At 66.4% G+C, this 16,973-nt stretch overlaps 1 protein-coding gene across 12 annotated transcripts in view; it reads right to left on the bottom strand.

Annotated features, from left to right (window-relative positions):
• Positions 1–10,885: 10,885 nt before the first annotated feature.
• The window catches only part of BRF1 (BRF1 RNA polymerase III transcription initiation factor subunit), a 75,465-nt gene continuing 69,377 nt past the window's right edge, over positions 10,886–16,973 (bottom strand). For all 12 annotated transcript variants that reach the window (XR_010839357.1, XM_059058852.2, XM_059058851.2 and 9 more), the window contains one exon: positions 10,886–16,620. Coding sequence is in view for 11 of the 12 variants with exons in the window: in XM_059058852.2 (XP_058914835.1) it covers positions 16,583–16,620 (38 nt within the window). In the remaining variant the exon portion in view is untranslated. The remainder of the gene's footprint in view (positions 16,621–16,973) is intronic.

The following is a 16,973-nucleotide window of genomic DNA, read 5'->3' as shown; positions in this document are numbered from 1 at the left end:
CTACGCTACCAGGGAAGTCCCTGAGGTTATGTTTTTAGTTGCATACATGTATGTTTTTGATCTGCTGTTTATCTCACAAATATTGGATCCTGCTGTCTCCTAATTTAAAATGGTTAAAACGATCAATTTTATGTTAGGTATAATAACCACAAAAAAAACCAAAACAAGCAGAGAGCCTTGTTCCTCTTGACTGAGGGACCACTGATAAGCGACCACCTCCACAAGGACCACACTCCAGTCCTGGCCCACAGAAGATATATGGTCGGGGCAAACTCAAGACAGCCAGGAGGGAGAACCTGAGGATGAAGAGGTTCAAGACACATGCCAGCGGTCACAATGCATGGGCCTCGTGTGCGGCTTCACCAGGCCAACTGTACAAACACCCTTCCGACCAGTGTCCAGGAGCCTGGAACCCTGGGAGCTTCTCAGTGTGCTGACGGCGTTATAGCTACATTCTGGGAATACAGCTGAAGCATGAAGTGACGCCTGGGGTCTACTCAGAACAACCAGGTTGGAGGAGGCGTGCGAGGGGGTGAGAGGGACGTGCAGGGCGGGCGGGAGGGGGTAGAGTGGAAGCACAGCACAGGACCGCCTCTCCCTGTGCCCCGAGGCCCTCCCCGCCGAGTCCTCATCTTTCTTTGCTGTTTGCCACCCCGCGCGGCGTGCGGGATCTAGTTCCCTGACCAGGAATTGAACCCTCGCCCCCTGCAGTGGACGCGCGGAGTCTTAACCACCGGACCGCCGGGGACGCCCCCCGAGTCCTCGTCTTCAGTGAAGGCAAATCCTCTGGCTTTGTGTCTCGGGAGCGTCCCCGCCTCCCCTTTTCTCCTTCTGGGAATCGCGAACCTGCTGACGTTTCCCCATCCTTCTCCGTCCTCCGCTGTGTCCTCGGGTGGCCCTTCCTCCCTCCCGAGTCCGCGCCTCTTCTCGGTTCTCTCTGGGCCCTGGCTCCTGCCTCCGGCTTCCTGAGCCCCTGCCCTTTGGGCTTCTTTGTGAAGCCCCCTCCGGTCAGTCACTCCACCCAGAACAGCCGGGCCCCGGGGCTGCTTTTTCCGCCTCGGCCTGGACGCCCGGGCTCCACCACGGAGCTTGCGGAGCTGGGAGAGGTGCTCGGGACCAGGGCGTGGGGGTCGCTTCCAACCGCGCCCGCAGGGCCCACCAGGGCCTCCTACTCGCCTCCACCCATCCTGAGCCCCCAGAGCCCCCGCGCCCTCCGGCCTCAGCCCCTGCCCGTCCCCCCACCCATGCCGGGCTCAGTGCTGGGGGCAGCCCTGCACCCCCAGGTGCCCAGACTCCTCACTGGGGTCCCCCGGGATGCGGGGAGGGGGGTGCCTGCTGCCCACGACCCTTACTGACGCCACCCAGGGTGCCCGTGGCGGCCCCTCGGTCACCGGCCATTCCCCGCGCACAGCTGAGCCGACGTGCCGGCGACACCAGCGCTCCTTTACTACACCGTGGCCCACGCACCCGGCTGGGACTCGATGTGGCCCCGGGGCGGGGGTGTGCTCACGTGAGGGCTGCCCGCCCCCCCCCAGCTTCCCCCTGGGGCACGGCATAGTCCGGACTCTCAGACCCCCAGCCGTGGCGGGGTCTCCCCGGGACAGGGTGGCCCGTGCAGGCCAGAGACGAGCTGAGCTGGGGCCGTGGGGCGGCACCAGGCCCACTGGCCAGAGTGCCCTGGCCGGTCTCCGAGGTTGCCGGGGGCGCAGGGCACGGCTGGGGGCCCTCTGGGGAGGCAGGGGGAGCTGGGGCAGGGCCTGGGCTGGACCCCGAGGCCCACAGGCAGGCGGAGAGCGCGGCGGCGGCGTGCGGGACCCCAGCTCTGACCTCGCTCTGGCCCCCGCACAGCGCCGGCTCCTGGACGTGCACCGTCCTGTGGACGTGCCGGCGTCGCCCTGCGCCGGTGGCTGGACCGAGGCCCCACATTCCCAACCTCTAGGCGCCCCTGGGTCTCGAAGGGAAACAGCTCAGCCAGGAGCCCCGGGAACGCGCAAGCCCCACTGCAGCCGAGCCCGCCCGGAAAGCACGAGCCCGGGAACAATGCCCTTCGTGTGACAGACTTTCCCCTCTGTGGGAGAAAATAGAGTTTAATAGAATGGCGATTTCCTGCATTTGTGCCTTCGACTGAGGAGTGATTCACACAAGACCTCCCACAAAGAGGAGCTTCTAGCCAAGTCAGCCAGGGCTAGGTGCCCCAAGGGCCCTGCACCCCTTGGGGCCCCAGGGCCAGGCAAAGGTCCACCTGCCCTCCTCCAAGCCCCCTGCCCTCCCGAGCTTCAGCTCCAACCCCAGCAGCTTGGATATGTTCAGAGGCGCCGGAGCTGTTCAGGCAGCAGCAGGGCTGGGAGAGGACATGGGGGGCTTCCTGGAGGAGGGGACCTCAGACAGAGTGCTAACAGCTAAGCAGGAACCAGTCAGGAGGGCCGTGAGAGGGCTGCTCAGGGGACAGAGGGTCCAGGGGCAGAGCAGATGGGGCGCCACGGTGAGGGCGGGCCATGGTACTGGGTGGAGGGGAGCAGGTTCCAGGGAGGGGAGGCAGCACAGTGCCTGGGCCCCTTCCATATTCTGGGTGAAGAGGGTGGGGTGGCCCGGGGGGGCATCCCTGGATATGGGGAAGCTTAGCGGTTAATGACCGACGAGGGCCACCAGGGACTGAGGCTGAAGGTGCCAGGCGCCCACCCGCGGGTCCTGGGTGACGTGCAGCCCTCGATGGCCCGGCGGTCAGACCCAGAGCTCGGGATGCCTGACCTGCTCGGGGGGTGGGGACAGCATCCAGAGGGCACCCCTGGGGTCTTTCCCTTCTCGAGAAGAGGTTTGCGGGCGGGGCCTCGGTGGAGGGGGGTTGACCCCTGCACCCCCCTGTGGGGCACGGGGGAGGCGCAGATCAGGGCACCGGCATCTGGGACAGAGCACTGGGCCCAGGCTCACACTGAGGCGTCCTCTGGGCCATGTGATAAGGACGCTGTCTCCACCCCCCTCTACGTTTGAGGACAGGGCTGCCTGTCGGTCCCCCTTCCCCTTGCTTCCCAGCTCTGATGTGTCCTCCAGGGCACTCAGCCTGTCGGGCCCTCCCCTGACCTCCATGTTTCAACCTTTCTCTGTCCCCAGGGCACGGGACTCATGTGACCCACGAGCAGCCCAGCCCCCGGCCCCGCCCTGTGGCCACTGGCCTCTTGGTCTCTCCTGGGGGCCCCCGGCCGACCACCCTCCTGCCTTCTCCTGAGGTTTCTGCCACTGCCACACCCAAACCCCACCACGGCCAGACCCCTCCCTGGGGCTCTGGGGCCGCTCCCGGTTCATACTTTCCTCCCCTTCAGGGCCCAAAACACAGAGATGGTGGGACCGAGCGCCCTGCTTTGGGGACACGCGGCCCTTCTCTGCAGGCATCGATGACGCCACTGCCAGGCGGGCCCGTGTGGCTGAGATGAGGCTTCACTAGGACATCCCTCTGTGAGGCTGGTGGGCAGTGGCCCGGCTGCTGCCCTCCGGATGCGCGGGGCATTGGCGCCAAGGCCTCGCTGCCCACGGCTGCCGCCTGCCCACGAGGGAGAGCCGGAGCGCGGCAGGGGTGCAGAGGCCCCTTCCTGCAGCCACACGGCAGCCTGAGGCCCCTCCTGCCGGGCCTCCTGCCTCTCCTGCTTTTCCCGGGGGCGGGCACCCTGCATGGGGCCTGGCACCCCACTCCTCCGGCCCCCCACTTGATTCTTCACAGGCGTTTCCCCCCAGATCTCTTCCACATCAGCTCCCCACTTGGCCTCTCAGATGGGATCAAGTTCAGGCTGCTGCCGCCTCTCCTGGACCTTGTGACCTCCGGCCAAGGAGGTCACCGCAGGCCAAGCCTCCAGGGTGGCACGGCTCCCCGCTTTCCCTGGTGGGTGCTCAGGCCCTTTGCGAACGCTCGCTGCCCTCTGTACAGCACCTACGATGCCCTGGCACTGTGCTGGGTGTTCTCCATCTGACACCTCAAGTCTCTGCACAAACCCCGGTGTTACAGCTGAGCTCAGAGGGGGTTGAGGCTTGCCCGAGGCTGCAGAGGGGCTTGGCCAGCAGCCCAGCACCGCGGGGACACAGCCATGGTGGGCTTTGGGTGACAACTGTCCCCGGGGCTTCTCTGGCCTCAGGCAGCCAAGACCTCTGGGACCAACTCCTCATGTTAAATCCCGCCATTTGAAATACCCGCAGTGTTTTTTTCTGGTTGGGTTGGATTGAGTCGGGGAGGGTTTTACGGGATGGGCCACAGGGTGGATCAGAGGAAGGAACTGCAGCAGGTTCCAGGGCACTGAGGAGAGGGGTGGGCTTGGGGGCTGGCCCAGAGAGGTCCGCGCTGCGTGGTGGGAGAGCGGGCAGACCTTGGGCCGTGTGTGCCTTGGCTGGCGTGGTGAGGACGGGGCGCCGGGCCTCTGGGGCCAGCTCCGTCTCCCATCCACTCCCAGACCCCACTCTCAGCTGTGGGTGAGCATGTGACTCAGGCCCAGCCAGAGAGCTGCGCTGGGCTGACTGACGGGGCCTGGTGAGGGGGCAACCTTGGAGCAGAGGGCGCGACGGAAGTGGAGGCCTGGTGTGGCCCCAAGTGGATGGCCTGTCCACGACGGGCAGGGCCGCATAGCAGAGCCCAGGTGAAGGAGGGAGGGGAGGCCTGGCCCAGGTGGGGAAGCACGGGGGCCCTGTTTCCCTCACTCCCCTGCCAGGCCGCAGTCCTGCTTCCCAGCCTGGAGTCTCCGTGGGCTCCTCCTCTCCTTCTGTAGGGGAGCGCTCAGGGCTGGGTTTCCACCCTCTGGAACTCGAGTCCCGCCTGATGCTGTTCTTAACCTCTTCAGGCCTGCAACCCCTGCCAGGGATCAGAGGAAGAGCCCAGACCTGGGAGGAGCACCCCTCTGCCAGAGGGGCCCTCTTCTCCTTCCCATGCCCCTTCCCCAGCTCTGCAGGATCTGATCTCACGAGCCCAAGCCCCCACCAAGTCTTCCCCAGGAGGGGACATTCTGGCTCATCCACCCCCCCTGCAGACGGGCAGACTGAGACCCAGAGGAAAGGGCTGAGCTGAGCCCAGCTTCGTCCCCTGGTCCGGCTCGGAGCCCCCAACAGCGAGCCTAGGGTGGCTCTGGGCAGGTGGCCGTCGCCTCTGACCCCGGGCCCGGACGGCCTCTGTCTGGGCCTCGGCTCAGAGCGTTTCCTGCCCGCCAGCCCCAGCCCAGCCCCTCAGGAAGTGGCCGCCTCCTGAACAAAGAGGCCGGCGGACAATGGCCATTGAATTGGGCCGGGGCGCTCGCGCACGGACAGGCCACCAGCTGCCCGCACTGATAAGACGTCTCCGCAGGCTTGACCGGCTCTGGGATCCGCCGCAGGAGCTCAGGGCTGGCGCGGCCCCGCCCCTCGGACTGGGGGCCAATGGGGAGACGGCGCGCACCACCGGCCGCTCGGGGACCAATCCGGGAACTCACCGGGGAGCGTCCCCGCCCCTCCAAACGGCTCTGGCCCCGCCCCCGGCCCGGCCCGGCCCGGCCCGGCGCGCCCGCCCGGTTGGACCCTGGACGGGCTAACGAAGCCTCGCTCTGGAGGCTTTTCCCTCTGAAAGCGTCAGAAGTCGGCGCCTCGCTGCGCTTCCTTCGCCTACTTTGGGTGGAACAGTCTGGGAGGGCGGCCCGGCCGGCTCGGCCGGCTTTCCCCTCACTCCCTGGCTCTCTGCGAGGGTCGCGGGCGGCTCGCTGTGCTCCGGGGGCGCACTCCTCCTCCGGAGGCGCCAGGACACATGGTGAACATGGTGCAGCTCCGTGTGCGGAGGCCCGGCGCTGAGAGCCAGCTCCAAGAGACGAGCGGGGGGGCCCCTGCCCAGGCCTGAGCCGTGGAGCTGAGGTCAGGAGTCAGCCCTGCGCTGGCTCTGGAGGGCCCAGGTGCACCAGGTCATCACCTGTAGTCTGGGAGGCTCTGCGAAGAGGCAGGCACAGAACTGTAGTCAGGGGATGTGGCAGGGTGTGTGTACGTCTGGGAAGGGGGTGACAGCATCTTCCAGAAGAAGCCTGGCCACCTGCAGGGGGAGGAGGGGGGCTGAGAGGGGCAAGGCCTAGAGGTTTGGGAGAACTGAGACAGGCTCTTTCTTCCTGGCAGGATGAGGTGGCCCACTTCTGAGCCTGGCAGGCCCCAGGCAGAGCAGGGACCTGGGGAGCTCGGGCCCACAGCAGCCTCCTGTTCTGTGTGTCCAGCCCGCAGCTCCGCCATTACTTCCTGGCATCACCAGCCTGCAAGCCCCGCCTTCAGCAAGCCCCTGCCCTGGTGAAAGCCTTCCCAGGATAGGAGTGATACTGGGTGGGCAAAGTCAAGGCAGAGGGACACTCACAGGCTGCAGGGCCCAGGAGAGGGCCCTGACCCTCTTCCCCGGACCCATCGGAAGGCTTCTCGGGGGAGGTGACACTTGTGTTGCATTTGCCAGGGCAGGACGGGCTAGGCCCACCAGGAGAGGGAGTGGCCCAGACACAGGCTGGAGTCAAAGAGGAGCCGGGTGTCTGGAGAAGGGCAAGGGGTCCAGGAGCGCAGCTGGAGCAGCCAGGGGGCCGGGGGTGTGCCCAGGCCGCAGGCATCGCCCTGACACAGCTGCCCCGAGAAGGCAGCCATTGGGAGGAGAGTGCTTGCATGGCGGCTCCTGTCAAGGTCCCAGGGGCTGGGCTGGGCCGGGAGTGGTGGTGACGGTGGTGCTGAATAGAGGGTGCGGGCTGTGGACCCGGAGGTGCAGGTCTGGCCTGGTGGCGGTGACGGTGAGCGCCATCTCGCCGACGGTGGTGGTCCTGCTGGTGGGCTGGCAGGTGGTGGCCACGGGCGTGGCGGCACGGCAGAGTGCTGGGGCTGCGGTCACTGGGGGTGGTGCCGTAGGGCAGCCCACGTGGCTCCAGGTGCCTCGGAGAGGCTGCCCAGACCTCCACTCAGTGGCCTGGGGTCACGCCCTCCAAGGAACCAGGTGTCCCCTGCCAACTCTTCCTGCCCCTCCCATGTGCTGTGAGTGCCCCAGCTCCTGAGTAACCTAGGTAACCGTGACCCCTCAGTGGCCTGCGCAGGTGGACACACCTGACCTTCAGGTGGATGCAGTCCAACCCTCAAGCGGACACAGCCTGACCCCCTGACCCCAGCCTGACTTAACAGCAACCTCGGCCCGCCTTCCACCCCACCTCGGCCCCGCCCGTGTCCTCGCCCTGACCACCTTCTCCACTTCACCCTTTGACCCAAAGCCTCAAAACCGCGGCTGCCCTTCCTGCCAGCAGCCACGTGGCACTCCCCGCACCCATGACGATGTCCCCCGCTACGGCCTCCGCAAGCACAGCCAGCTGGTCATGGGTCACGTTTGCATTGTTTTGTGAGACATCCAGGCCGAGCCACAGACACCCGGGCCTGTGTGAGCAGATACCTGCCCAGCCTCTGCCCGGCACCAGGCCCTGCTGCTCGGCCTGCAGGAAATGGGAGGCCCGGGGCTTCTGACTCCTGCCCCCTATCAGCCCATGACGCTTCCTGCGGCCGGCGAGGCCTGGGCCCCGTGGCGCCGGGACACCAGGTCAGCAGTGACTCACCCAGAGCCAGGCCTGGGGACACCCTGGCCCACACCCCCTGCCTCCTGAGAACTCCTGCCCTCACCCTGGCCCACACCTGGCTGGTGGGGCCACCCTGAGCCCCCCCGTTCCCCGGTCCTCCCACCATTCTCCACCCACCAGCATCTTCCCCATCTTTTAGCCCTTTCCTCCCTCCCCCATCCCTGACAAGCAGGGCTGAGGTGCCCCCACCTCTGTGCCCCCCCAGTCCCAAGTGCTCAAAGACAGTAGGGTGGGCAAGCCAGGCTGCAGGGCTCACCAGGGCTGAGCACAAGCTCCTTGCTTTGCCCACCTAGGCGGCCACGAGTTGGCTCCCTACCCGCGGGCTCTGCTGTCCCCCAGCTCTGCAAGGAGCACCACACCACACCTTCTGAGGCCCCCGACCCCTCCCCCCCGCAGCTCTCACCGCTTCTCCCCACACCGTCACCCAACCCCAGGTCGGCAGCCCACCTACCTCCTCTGTGCCCCGTCACGGCCTGACCAGCTCCTTCTCCTTCTGGTCTCAGCGTGGACCCCTCTTCCTCCAGGAAGCCTTCCTGGTCTAACCCCTGCAATCCTCCCACCCTGGGGCCTCCCAAGGGATGTCTCCAGTCCATGGAACTCGTCTCTGAGCTACATTGGACCCTTAGCGGGAACCCAGAGCCTGCTGCTCGCTGGCAGAACGCACCTCCCACCCTCGCACCAGCGCACCCCTTGCCCAGCACGCCCGGCGACGCCGCGTGGGTCAGGACTGGAACCGAAGTTGGGGACAGGGCAGAGGGCCCTGGGAAGCTCATCTTGGTCTGAACTCGCAGGGTGCCCCGACCCCTCCCTGGAGCAGTGCTTCTTGTGGGACTGACCCGCACACATGCACAAGCACATGTGCACACGCACACACAAAAACCTGTGTTAAGAGGGAACTCATCGTGCACAGCCCGCCGGCCCACTCAGGCCCACCCCGGAGTCCTGTAGCACCTCCTGCTGGCTGACCAAGCAGGACCCCCTTCTGCTTTGCCAAGCCTGTGGGGCTAGGAAGTGGGTACTTCGCAGGGCGTGTGCCCGTGTGTGCGCGGGCACTCCTTTGCACCCTGTGGCCTGGGCCCCGTGACCACCGTGCCACCTCTCCTACATTCACATTCCCAGGCCGGGGTCAGTGATGCTCGTTTGGAAAATCCGTCTCTGAATAGCAGCAGTCCTGCCCAGGGCCAGGCTGGGGGTGCGCCAACAGGGGCGGGGGATTGAATGCCGTCCACAGGCTGGTGTGCTCCGGATTTCCACCCCTCGCGTGGCCTTTCCGTCACTTCAGGCTCTTCTATCGGCTGCCCCGCACACCCAGCAGGCCCCCGAACCCACGGCCCCCACCCCCCAGTGACAACCACAGGGGCCTCCCTCGCAGACCCTGCCTGGCTCCCCCTCGCTCCGGCGGGCCTCGAGCCTCTGCCCTGCCCTCCGCTGCACACCGAGTGCTCACCCCCTATGCCCTGCCTGCTGCATTTCCCCACACATGGAAGCTGTTCCCTCCCTGCCGTGTCCCTGGCCCCACGGCCAGCCTCAGAACCTCAGAGCTTTGCCGTGAGGCTCTGTCAAGGCCTGCTGAGGCCTTGAATGGGAAACATGGACTTTCCAGAGTCCTGCGTGTGGCTGGAAGGAGTATCCTGGTAGGGGCTTTGGTGCAGAGGGAAACCCAGAGGCGGGGAGACCTCGGGGAGACCTGGGTGGGGGTGGGATGGCCACAGACGCAGACGCTAACATCTCCATTTCCCATCACTTGACGCGAACGTGGCACGTGCCACTGCTGACCCCAGGGGGCCCACCTCCCTCTGCAGTCGGGTCCTGCCGGCTTGGCCCTCGCTGACCCAAGCCCTCCCCCAGCTCAGCTCCACGCTCCCGCTGAGGCTGGAGGCCGGGGCCACAGTGCCATCGCCCTGTGAAGTGCCGGACGGTCGTTTTCCCAGGCCCCACCAAGGCGGGCACCTGGCAGACGATGGCCTTATTCACTGTGGCTTCCGGATCGGGGGAGCGATTACTCAGTCTCGGTAGTGTGAAGGCCCCTCATCGCCAAGGGGAGGATGGTCCCCACGCTGTCCGGCAAAGCAGCGTTGCCTCCGGTCAGTCAGGGTCTCTGGGCTCCAGCGAAGTCCGCGTGGCCTCAGCAGTTTGCTCCCTGTGACGCATGACGACCCTCCCTGCTCCACCACGGCCCCGTGGGGCCATCCCAGGATGTGCCCCCATCATGGCCTCCCACTGGGTTGGCAGTGGATCAGGGTCAAGGTTGTGATGAGGGCTGGGGTCAGGGTTGAGGTCAGGGTCAGGTCCTACCAATCTGGGGCCCCTGCCCTCACAGGGCCCAGTCGGGCCCATTGTGTGGCGACAATGGCTTCCTGAGCCAGGTTCCTCTCCCCACAGGAAAGCCATAGAGCCTCCACTTTGCCACCACCCACGGCCCCTTTGAAGGGCCTGGGCGGTCAGTGCCTGAGGCCTGCAGCCTTGGAGCCAGTTCCTCGGCCCCCACCCCTTGCCTGCCTGGCCGGGGCCCAGGCCGCCCCGGGGCCCGGCCAACCCTGCAGGCACGTGGTCACAGGACAGCATAGGTGGGCACTGCCCAGTCAGGGAGGCCGCCGGCCACACGCAGGCACAGCCCCAAATGCAGCCGTCACTCAGGAGCTCCTGCCCTCAGGAGGCAGATGGCCCGTGTCCCCCAAGGGACCAGGGTGTGTGTGCAGGGTGGCTGAGTGTCCCACTGACATGGCAGCTTATGGCCTGGGAGGATGTTGTTAGGACACCTGGGCCGGGCCTGGCGGGTAGGGGCCCAGAACCCAAGGCCGTAAGGAGGGCATCGGTCCCCTTGCAGGACAGGGGACAGGCAGAGGGCCTGCCCCAGCTAGGCCAGCCTCCCCATCAAGCCCAGCTGGTCCTGGGGCGCCCCCTGCTGCCTGGGGTGTGGCTGCCTAACTGGGGCCAGGGCTGTAGCGGGGACAGAGTCTGGGGCCCCCTCGGGTCACAGGCAGCTGGGCTGAGGTGTCCAGCTAGCCCCAGGCTCTGAGAGCTCGGGTGGTCCACTGGGCACTGGCCGCAGTGGAGGGGTGGCTGGAGCCTGGGCAGCGGGGGCCTGGGGTGACGCTCGGACCCAGGGCTGCAGCTCGGGCTGCTTTCTCTGCACGCTAGTCTTACTGTCTTGCTGGGCGAGGGGGTCTTCGGTCCCCAGACGGGAAGTGGGTGGGCGTGTGGAGGACGGCGAGCCTTCTTCAATGCCCATGCAGGGCGGGGGCGGCGCTGCCCTGGGGTTTCGGTGGGCAGCGTAGTCCCGGGCCCAGCAGTGACAGAGAACAAAGGCCCTAAACCGAGCCCCGTGGCTTTGAGGGTAGCCTTTATTATTCAGGGAATGGGGTGTCCTCGGGGTGTGGGGGCCACGGTCTCTGTTGAGCCCCAGTTGTGGCCTGGAAGCAGGAAGCCAGGTGGACTGGCCTCGGCAGCCGTGTGGCCATGGCTATGGGGCTGGGGGGCAACCAGGCCGACTCAGCCAGTGCTGGACGGGGGCGAGGGCCTGGCCTCTCCCGACGTGGTCACAGCTGCGCTGGGGGACCCACCCACAAGCAGAGACCCCTGCATACCCTGCCACTCTCTCGGTGGGTCCGTTGAGTCTGTCCTGCTGTGACCCCAGGAGCCGCGCTCTCAGCACGCCTGCTGGACAATCTGTAGGGCGACCCACAGCCTTGCAGGGGGCGAGGGACCGTCCGCACCCCTCCCGGGGCCTCCGTCAACGCAGGAGTGGGCACCTGGCCCGGAGCCGGCCAGCGACAAGAGGCCCCCACCCCCGGGCCCATGGCAGCCCTCGCTCCGCCGGTTCTCCAGCCTACTGAGCAGACGGAGAGGCAGGGAGTAGAGGACAGCAGACGGGCTGGGGAGAGAGCAAGAGGTGGACAGGGGGCGGGGCACCGGCCCTGGGATGGCGAGGAGGAGGGAGGTGTGGTCTGGAACTTGCTGTAGGGCGCCAAGCTTGTGGGAGCAGCGTTTATGGGGCTGCTGGTGGGAAGGGCGCAGTGGGGGGGGGGGCTCAGGCTGGGCTCCTTGAGGCGGAGCTGTCAGCAGACCTTCGTTCTCAGGGGCCACCCAGCACTTGCCCCACCCTCGGAGAGGCCTTCCCCTGCCGACTGGCGGCCTTGGCGGCCGTGGGTGGCCCTCGGTCCTGCGGCCTGCCTGCCTAGCCAATCCAGAAACCACTGCGGGGCCACACGGGGGCACGTGGGGAGCAGCTGGGAAGAGGCAGGTGTGCGGGCCCAGGCCCAGGGCCCACACGGCCTGAGGCTGAGCAAGCCGGTGTGACCTTGCAGTGACCGGTGGCAGCCGGGGAAAGGGTAGGAAAGGGCTGAGGCTGACCTCTCTGAATGACTGTAGAGATGCCGTCCACTGCCGACGGCTCTTGGGAGGTGGACGCAGAGGGGCGCTTCCACTGTTCCAGCCCTCCTCCTGCCTGACCCCGACACCCACCCCCGGGTTCCCACTGCCGGCTCAGGGCACCTGGGACCAAGGTGCTAAGGCTCCAGCTAGGGCAGCACAGAGCAGGCTGGCTCCCACCTGAGGGCTCTGGGGGGGGGTGCCCTCAGGCCTGCCCCCCATTCTTGGAGGAGCCCGAGGCAGTGAGTGGAACGTCACCGGGGCCCACCCAGCCCTGCCAGGAAGGTCCCGTGGTCCCAGGTCTGTGGCTCAGAGAGGGGCAGGAATGGGCACGGTGTGGGCTGGGTGACCAGCAGATGCCACATCCTCTGGGGAGTGGGCAGCCCTGTCACACGTGCCCTGCGGTGAGAGGCACCATCAGGCCCGCGGGCACCTGAGCTCGGCCACCACTGGGGTGTGGATCTGGGTCCTGTCAGAGCCCAGCGCCCAGCACCCAGCACCCTGGAGGGCGGTCCAGAGACACGAATGGGTAAATGCGTGTGCACACAGGCACGAGCATACGGAGGGGCGCAGACGTGCACAAGTTGTACGTGTATGTCTGTGCACACAGGCGCGTACCTGCAGGTGTGGAGGCCGTGTGCTGCGTCCTCTCCAGGCTGGCCCTGGCCCTGGCACTCCCCCACAGGCCTCTGGGGAGGGGACACGCTGGAGAAAGTGAGTATGATGAGTTCGGGGAGAGCAGGAAACCCATGGGAAGAGGAATGGATGGGACCCTCGCACTTGGAGGAGCCAGTGCAGCATGTTGGGGGCAGGCAGAGGGGTTTGGAAGCCTTGGACTTCACCCTGGATAATGGGGGGGGGCACAGGGGTGCACACAGGTGTGTGTGCAAACGCCTGTCCCTGGTCAGCCACAGCGTGGTACGTGGCCCCACCCAGCACGTGACAGGGATGGGCAGGCCTGGGCCCCAGGCAGCTGGGCCCGGATGCGGGGAGCAGGCTGCCGTCTCCCAGTTGCTCCCTAGCATTGCGGCGAGGCCAGCAGCCAGCCGCGTGCCCTCCTCAGGAGCGAGCCTGCGCTCCCCAGCCAGGCCACACGGAGGACCCTGCTGACGTCAAGAGCGGGTACGGGGCCTTCCCTGGTGGTCCAGTGGTGAAGAATCTGCCTTCCAATGCAGGGGACGGGGGTACAAGCCCTGGTCAGGGAACTAAGATCTCACGTGCCACGGGGCAGCTAAGCCCGCGTGCCACAACTACTGAGCTCACACGCCTCATCTAGAGAGACTGTGTGCCGCAAACTACAGAGCCCACGTGCCCTGGAGCCTGCGCATCACAACTAGAGAAAGAAAACCTGCTGCCAAAACTAGAGAGAAGCTCAGCACTGAAACAAAAAGAGCCTGCACACCACCAACAAAAGATCCCACATGCTGCAACTAAGTCCCGATGCGGCCAAAAATAAATAATTTTTAAAAATAAAATCTTAAAGGGCTTCCCTGGTGGTGCAGTGGTCGAGGATTCGCCTGCCGATGCAGGGGACACAGGTTCGATCTCTGGTCCAGGAAGATCCCGTATGCCACGGAGCAACTAAGCCCACGTGCCACAATTACTGAGCCTGTGCTCTAGAGCCAGCGAGCCGCAACTACTGAGCCCACATGACACAACTACTGAAGCCCACATGCCTAGAGCCCGTGCACCACAACGAGAAGCCACCACAATGAGAAGCCCACTCACCGCAACGAAGACCCAAAGCAGCCAAAAATAAATAAAATAAATAAATTTATATTTTAAAAAAATCTTAACAACAACAACAAAGAGTGGGTCCAGCCGGGCCCCGCACCCTGAGGCCACTTCCCCAGGGAGGCCACCTCCCAGCTGGGTGACGGTGGGTGGTGTCAAAGCTCCTGCTTCTCTCTGGCCTCACCTGAGAGAGGGGATGGGGCTGCCCGCCGCCCCCCCATCGGGAGCCACTGGGAGTCGGAGTAAGCACCAGCGGCCGCGGCGGACCGTCAGGCTTCAGCCCCCAGGGAGGGCCCTGCGCCCCAGGGGAAGCAAGGCCCTCCCACTCGGCACCGCAGCGGGGCCTCAGGCGGCGGTGGGGAAGGAGGGGCCTGGAGAGAAACCGGAGGCCTCAAGATGGCCCCTGCCAGATGCACCCCCTTGGGACCCCCACCCCATCCAGGCCTGATCGCTGCCACCACAATGAGAGCCTCAGTGACCCTGACCATCAGACGGCAGAGGCTCCTGAGGGCCCAGCTCTGCTCACCGAGAAGCATGGGGGGCCGCCAGGGCCCCTCTCCTGGCCCGGTGCCCAGGCCTCCCCAGGCAGGCCCTTGCAGTGCCCACTGCTGCCACGCACCCAGCAGGGCTGCCGACGCAGGGGCGGGGGGAGAGCCGTCAGGCCGGCGTCCTGTCCTGGGAGCCGCAGGACCTCTCCACGCCCTAGCGATCCTGGAAGGGGCCGAGACTTGCAGGGTGCTGGGGAGGGAGCAGCAGCCTGAGCCCCTCCCTGCTGGGGGCCACTCCCCGAGGCCTGAACCCGGGAGAGGGCTCTGGGCCAGCGGCTGGAAGGCCCCAGCTTTCGGCAGATGCCACGCCAGGCAGTGAGTTCTGGGGCCGTCTCCCGGCCTCCCCTCCCCTGATCCTGGGGTCAGACGAACAGGTCGTTCTTCGGGGTGGGAGGACGGCACGCAGATGTGGGACGGGGGTGCCCGCGGGCCTGCACGTCCCCCTCGGGCCAGCACGTGGCAGTGGTGGCCTGCCCGCAGGGCGTGGGCCACAGCCCAGAGGCACCCTCAGCCACCCTGGGGCTTGACTCCTCCAAGCAGACGCCACCCCCGGTCACCACCACCTGCCCGCAGATCTCCCCTTCCAGCAGCCCCCTGCCTCCCAGCCCCGTCCCCAGAGCTGGGGACCCAGCCTCACTTCACCTCTGGGCCTCGGCGCTCCCCTCCAACCTCCTCCACCTCCCGCCCCCTCCGCTCCCGGCCTCAGCAGCCTCTCCTCCACACGGAACACCCACTCACCCACTCGCAGACCCGAGCCTCACCTTACGGGGCTGGGCAGCACCGGCCCCTCCCACCCAGCTCCCATGCCTCCACCTGGACCCCCTTCTCGCCCAGCCTCCCAGGGGAACCATCCAGCGACAGCTCTGTCTGGAGAGCCAGCCCCACACAGGCACAGCCACCCCGCCCCCTCCCCCAGCCCCCCTCCGCTGGGCATCCCCACCCCCCTAGTCACCTCTGGTCCGGCCCACCATCTGCTCCCCGCGCAGTGCAACGAGTCCCCAGCCCTCTTAGAGGCCTCCTCGAAGGGCCCCTGCAGCCAAGCAAGCTCTCCTAGCCCCAAGGGGGACCCAGGGCCAGGATGGCTCCCAGCTGGGAACAATGGCACGGGCACTTCCTGTGAGGGTGGACACGTCACTGACAGCTCCCCATCAGTCAAGGCCAGGAGCACGGAGCTAGGAGGGCAGGTGCCCCTGCCTCAGCCTCACTCCTCCAGGGAGCCAGACAGGGAATTGCAGACCACAGACTCAGTGGGTTTCTGCTTAAGGAACAATCTTTCTGTTTCACCAAGCCAACCCTCCACCTCCAGCCTTCCAGGAGCCCTGGAGTCCAGGCTGGCTGCATGGTACAGGCCGAGGGGCACAGCCAATGGCCTCAAAATCCCCGTCGCCACCCCCCCCCGCAAACTCTGCTGTACTCCGGGAGGGGTCTGCCCACTCCAGGGCCGGGGTGGGAATGGGGGGCTGAGCCCGGGTGGGGGAGAAGCATCTGCCCTCCCCCCGAGAACACCTCCAGGGCAGTGGTGCCCAAGCCCAGACCGAGTGGTCCCTGGGCCTTCCCATGAGGAGGCCTGGCCCGGGAGGCTCTGGGTGGCAGGAACCATCCAAGCAGGGCTGCCAAGCTCGAGGCCCCTCTGCCGGCCAGGCCTCTGTGGACGGTGGGCCTGATCGCAGCTCAGACACGAAGCACCTCCAGCTCGCTCACCCAGGCCGGCCACGCAGGCTACCCGGCCGGGGTGGCTGTGCACGTATCTGCTGAGTGATGCCGGCTGGCCAAGCAGCCTCTGGGCTCTTGGGTGCAGATCTGTGGGTCCCCAGGGCCCAGGCAGCGGCAGGGCGGCGTGAGGGCCCGGCTGGGGACTTCAGCTGGAGATACACGATCGATTCTGGACCAGCGGGACACAAAGTGCTTCTCAGACATGGCAAGAAGCTGAGGGCCGCAGGGAACCCAGCCCCACACAGGTAGAGGAGGGTCCTGGAGCCCGCCCAGCCCTCCACGCACTTGGACCAGCGGCTGGGGCTCCCTGTGCCTTAGCTTCCTTCCGTGGGACGTGACATTGCCGCCTGCGAGGGTTCTTGGGCTGTGAGACCCACCTCTGACCAGATACAGACAGCTGGTCCGGCCCCTCTTGCTGGGCAGAAACACTCCTTACATTGCTCAAAACATGGTCGCAACAAACGGCAAGTGCCACAGAGGCCACGTGTGGCTGTGGAAGAGGGCGGCGGCGCAGGCAGGCCGGCACCCATCTTGTCTCCAAGTCTCAGCACTCACGCCTGTGGGCTGGCCCCAGAGGCCCGTCTGACCCCTCAGGAGATGCTGAGAGGTCCACCAGCAGGACGCTGCCGGTGGCAAGGTCACGCCTCAGTAGCCATCGTCATCGTCACCGTCACAGCCATAATCTGCAAAGCACAAGAGTCACGGACACTGAGGGGCGCTGCGTGGTCAAGCAGCCCAGGCGCCGCACGCTGCATCCGCCACCGCCTACCTCGTGAGCGCTCCCCAGGCCATGGGCACCGCCGTGAGGCTCCAGCCCCGGCCCCGCAGGCCACGGCTGCACGGACCCCCTTCATCCCTGCAGGCCCGGGGGCAAGCGCCCGTGTGAGCAGTGCAGGAGGTGGGAACCTTTCTCCTGCTGGCCGGGCAGCCCAGAGGCCCCATCTGCACAGCAAGCAGGTCCCAGGCAGCTGCTTCTAGCAGCCCAGGCCTCAAAACCAACACGGCCGATCGTAAGCCGCCAGTTCAAATTCCCTTC

This window comes from Kogia breviceps, chromosome 3 (assembly GCF_026419965.1).
Source record: "Kogia breviceps isolate mKogBre1 chromosome 3, mKogBre1 haplotype 1, whole genome shotgun sequence".
NCBI lineage: Eukaryota > Metazoa > Chordata > Mammalia > Artiodactyla > Physeteridae > Kogia > Kogia breviceps.
Note: the sequence above shows the minus strand (reverse complement) of the source record. Positions and strands in the feature narration are given on the sequence as shown.